Raw genomic sequence first — 3,883 nt, 5'->3', positions numbered from 1 at the left:
CTCTTCAGCTGGTCAGAAGAGGACATCTCCGACCTGTACAGCCACACCACCGTACTGCTCGCAGCCGAAGGTAAGACCGTCCTTCGCTCGCAGCTCGGTCATCGTCATGTGTAGCCCAGCGCGCATGCCTCCCCCTCCACGGAGTTCTCTGTGTTTCAGAAGCATCTTTCTAGGACGTCCTGCCACATCTGCGCGCGGTGTGCATTCTAACTGTTGCTGCCACGTTTATAAGGATTCCGTCCACAGTGTCCGAGGGGGTCCTCTGAGGAAGAGGCTTCTCTGATATTTGCATGTTGGCCCCTAACGCCTTTTTTCTTCCTTGCAGTGTTTTACGACGACGACTTAACCGATGCTCTGTTTAAAACACTTTGCCGACTCGCTCACAAATTGAAAAACACCTGCACAGCCATTCTCTCTGTGGAAAAAAGGTGAGGTCTGCACCCGGGGGCCGTGTTGGCATCCCAAAAAACAGGCTCTTACCTTCTTTTTTTTGTTTTGGTTTTTTTTTTTTTTTGGTTTTTTTTTTTTTTTGGTTTTTCTTTTGGGCCGGGCGTTGAACCGTTGTTGCTCAGAGCTCACACTCTTGAGTGAGCTCTTAACCAACTGAGCCACTTGGCCGGCCCCAGGCTCTTACCTTCTAAACACGCTGGCCTCAGTGTCATCATCGTCACTCAGTGAGCGCCTGTTTTGTGTCCCTTACACACGTGGCCTCATGTAATCCACATACCAGCCCCACCGGTGTGGGGGCGCTGCCCCGTCCCCATTTCTCAGATGAAGAGAGGAAGGCCAGGAAGCATCAGAGAACCTCCTGAGCCACAGCTAGTCGCTGAGGGCGGGCCATGCACCAGAGCTGAGGCGCGTGGCTACCACAGTCTGTCGAGGGCCTGTCCTCTTCCTGTTCCTGAGTGCCATCTGTCTCCGCTGGTCCCCCAGTCTCTGCCCTCCCCCTGATGCAGACGCAGCCCCTCCAGGACACTCCCGCTGGAGTATCCGACAACGTTAGGGCTCCCACTGATGGGCGTGTCCGTCTTGTGACAGGTGCAGTGCTGGACACGGTGCTGTTTTCTCTGTCTCTTAGGGATAGTCCACACTTTTCTGAAGGCAGTTTGGAATGTGTAGCAAAATCCATAGAACTGAACATAGTGACCCAGCCACTCAGCATCTAGAAATTCGCCCTGTGGAAGTGATCACAGTGCTGTCCAAAGCCATCCGACAGGCGCATTCGTTTATACCGATAATGCCTGGGACGTCCTTCAAGGTACACATGGCCGATGGCGGTGTGTGGGCCTCGGCGGGATTCTGATCTTACAGACTGTAATGGAAAAATCGAAAAGTCAGGAAAAGTTGAACACTGACTGGACACTTTATGGCAAAGAATTACTGTTAAATTTGTTTTTAGGTGGAAAAGGCCTTTATCTCCTCAAGATGCACACGGACGTATTTATGGCAGGAATCTGGCATTTGCTTTTTAATCTAATGGGGAGGGGGACAGAGGTGACAGTAGCCATGAGTTGACGGTGGTTGAAGCTGGCAGCTCATCATACTCTTCTCGCTCCTTTTATATCTTTGAAATGTTTCATGTTAAAAGATTTTGGAAAGAAAACGGAAAGAGGCGAAGAGTTTGAAGTTCAAGTTAAATCGTGTGGCAGACTAGGGTGTGGAAAGGTACTAGTGGCCGGGGTGAGGATGCTCTGAGGACTCAGTTCTGAAGTCACCCCCTCCGAAATGTCCCCAGCCCCACCAACTTCCCAGCACCATTCTCTCCATCACCGGGCTTCCCCAGGCCCCCTCCCCTCCGTCTGCCACTCATTGCATACATAGTCATGGCCCAGCCACGTGCCATGCCTGTGCTGGACGCGGGCGGAGTGAGCAGGCGCGCACACGGAGCCCCGGCCGCAGGTGCTGGTCTGCATGCAGCCCTTGCACCAGTTTGTAGCTCCTGGGGCAGCGGTGTTACCGTAGGCATGTGACTTCACCTCTCGGAGCCTCCGTTTCCACATCTGTAAAATGGAGCTGGTGGCCACTTCCACCTGCCAGGCAGACTTCCCTGTTCAGGAAGGAGGCATGTTCAGATGCTAAACACACAGTAGGCACTCGCTGACGCCCACCCTGCAACCCGAGTGAGATTGGAGGTGGCAGGAAGGCACGTGGTGGGCACCGGCCAGACCCTTTCCGAGTCGTGACGGGCAGTGTGTCGGCTGCTTGTGTGCAGGCTGAACTTCACGCTGAGTCACCTGGACGTCACGTGCGAAGCCTACGACCACTTCCGCTCGTCCCTGCAGCAGCTGGAGGANCTGGGGTTCCAGCTGCCCACTGCCCTCCATCCCCTCTGCCAGTGCAGCCCCTTCATCCCTTGCTACTCCCACCAGGGCTGCCTGGCTTTTCTCCTGCACTTTCCCCCACTCATCTCCCCAGAAGCTAAGGGGGCCTCTTGAAAGTGCAAACCACATCTCGGCCCTGATTTAGACACCCTCCGGTGGCTTCCCCCTGCTCTTAGAATAAAAACAGACTCCTCAGCTTGGCCTGCGAGGTCCAGCCCAACCCAGCCCCTGGCTGTGTATCCACGCTTATCTCCCTGTCCCTCTCTGCTCTGCAGCCACTTTCTGCTCCTTTCCGCCCCTTACACAGTGCACACACCTTTCTCCCGCAGTGCCTTTGTTTTTGCTGTTCTCTCTGCCCAGAACCCTTTTCCCTCGTAGCCCTGGCTCCTCAGGTGTCATCTCTGACAGGCCCGCCCATCATCCTTTTTAGCTTGTTATTGTGGCGTGGCTGACTAATAACAACCCCTTTCCCTCACGTCTCAATTTGGATTCCTGAATTCTGGAAACTGAGGCTTAGAACAGATCAGTGACTTGCCCAGGGTCACACAGCCTGGAGAAATGGAGGACTCCAGCCTAGGACTGACCGCTCAAGTCCCTGCACCTCCTGCCTGCAGCCCACCTCTCCTGGTACACGTACTCTTACTGAAACTTGTTCCAGTGACTTTCTGGTCACCAGATGGTAAGGAACACTTGCTGTCTTTGTCCTGTCCTCCAGGCCTTCAGAAGAGGGACAGTGTAGTGAGAGGAGCATCAGCCACCTTCAGAGCTGTGTGACCTTCTCAGCTCCCTTAACTTCTAAGCCTCAGTTTCCACGTCTGTAAGATGGAGCTGATATTGCTCTCTTCATAGTGACTGTGGCGACTGCATGAGATAATGTGGGCTGAGTATCTACACTGCAGATGGTCATATAATGGTAGCTGCTTTTGGTGGTGGTCATGATTGCAGTGTCATGGCTGAATCCCACAGGCCTTTTCTGCTGGCGTTACTATGTCTCCATCTGGCCTTCAAAACCTTTTCCGGGTGGAAATCAAATTTTTTGAAAGAAGAAGAGGCGGAAACAAGAGGACAGCTGGAAATACTCTCCTTTTATATTTTGTCTTGCCTTTCAGTTTTCCTGTCCCACTTCAAGTTTGTGTGGAACCAAGACACTCAGACAGACTCAGGGGCGGAGGGTGGTGATCACAGAGATGTTCCCACAGAGGAAACTCCTGCTGGGACAGGCAACATCAGGTCCCCTCCCGGGAGTGGCCGCAGCAGCGAGGATTTCTCCCTCCAGGCTGGCACTGACACCACCGGCCAGGAGTGGGTGGGAGCTCAGCTGGACGAGGATGGAGATTTGGATGTCGTGAGAAGACCGCGAGCTGCCTCTGACCCCGAGCCAGCAGGGCCTCTGAGAGACAAGGTACACCCCATGATTCTAACACAGGAGGAAGATGACATCCTGGGAGACGAAGCACAAGAGAGCAGCACCCGCGATGTCATCAAAATAGGTAAATAAAGGCATTGCTCACCCGTCACCAAGACAGCACCTCTGTCCGTTTGAGCATTGGCTCTGTGTTCAG

The 3,883-nt window shown here is 53.7% G+C and overlaps 1 protein-coding gene across 1 annotated transcript in view; it reads left to right on the top strand.

Moving 5' to 3' along the window:
• Positions 1-2,385: 2,385 nt before the first annotated feature.
• Positions 2,386-3,883, top strand: part of METTL22 (methyltransferase 22, Kin17 lysine) — a 20,864-nt gene continuing 19,366 nt past the window's right edge. Inside the window, exons 1-2 of the mRNA XM_019666127.1 lie at positions 2,386-3,000; positions 3,431-3,811. Coding sequence (XP_019521672.1) covers positions 2,880-3,000; positions 3,431-3,811 — 502 coding nt within the window. The 5' untranslated portion in view covers positions 2,386-2,879. The remainder of the gene's footprint in view (positions 3,001-3,430; positions 3,812-3,883) is intronic.

Source organism: Hipposideros armiger, unplaced genomic scaffold, assembly GCF_001890085.2.
Source record: "Hipposideros armiger isolate ML-2016 unplaced genomic scaffold, ASM189008v1 scaffold_461, whole genome shotgun sequence".
Classification (NCBI taxonomy): Eukaryota; Metazoa; Chordata; class Mammalia; order Chiroptera; family Hipposideridae; genus Hipposideros; species Hipposideros armiger.
This window is presented reverse-complemented; position numbering and strand designations above follow the sequence as displayed.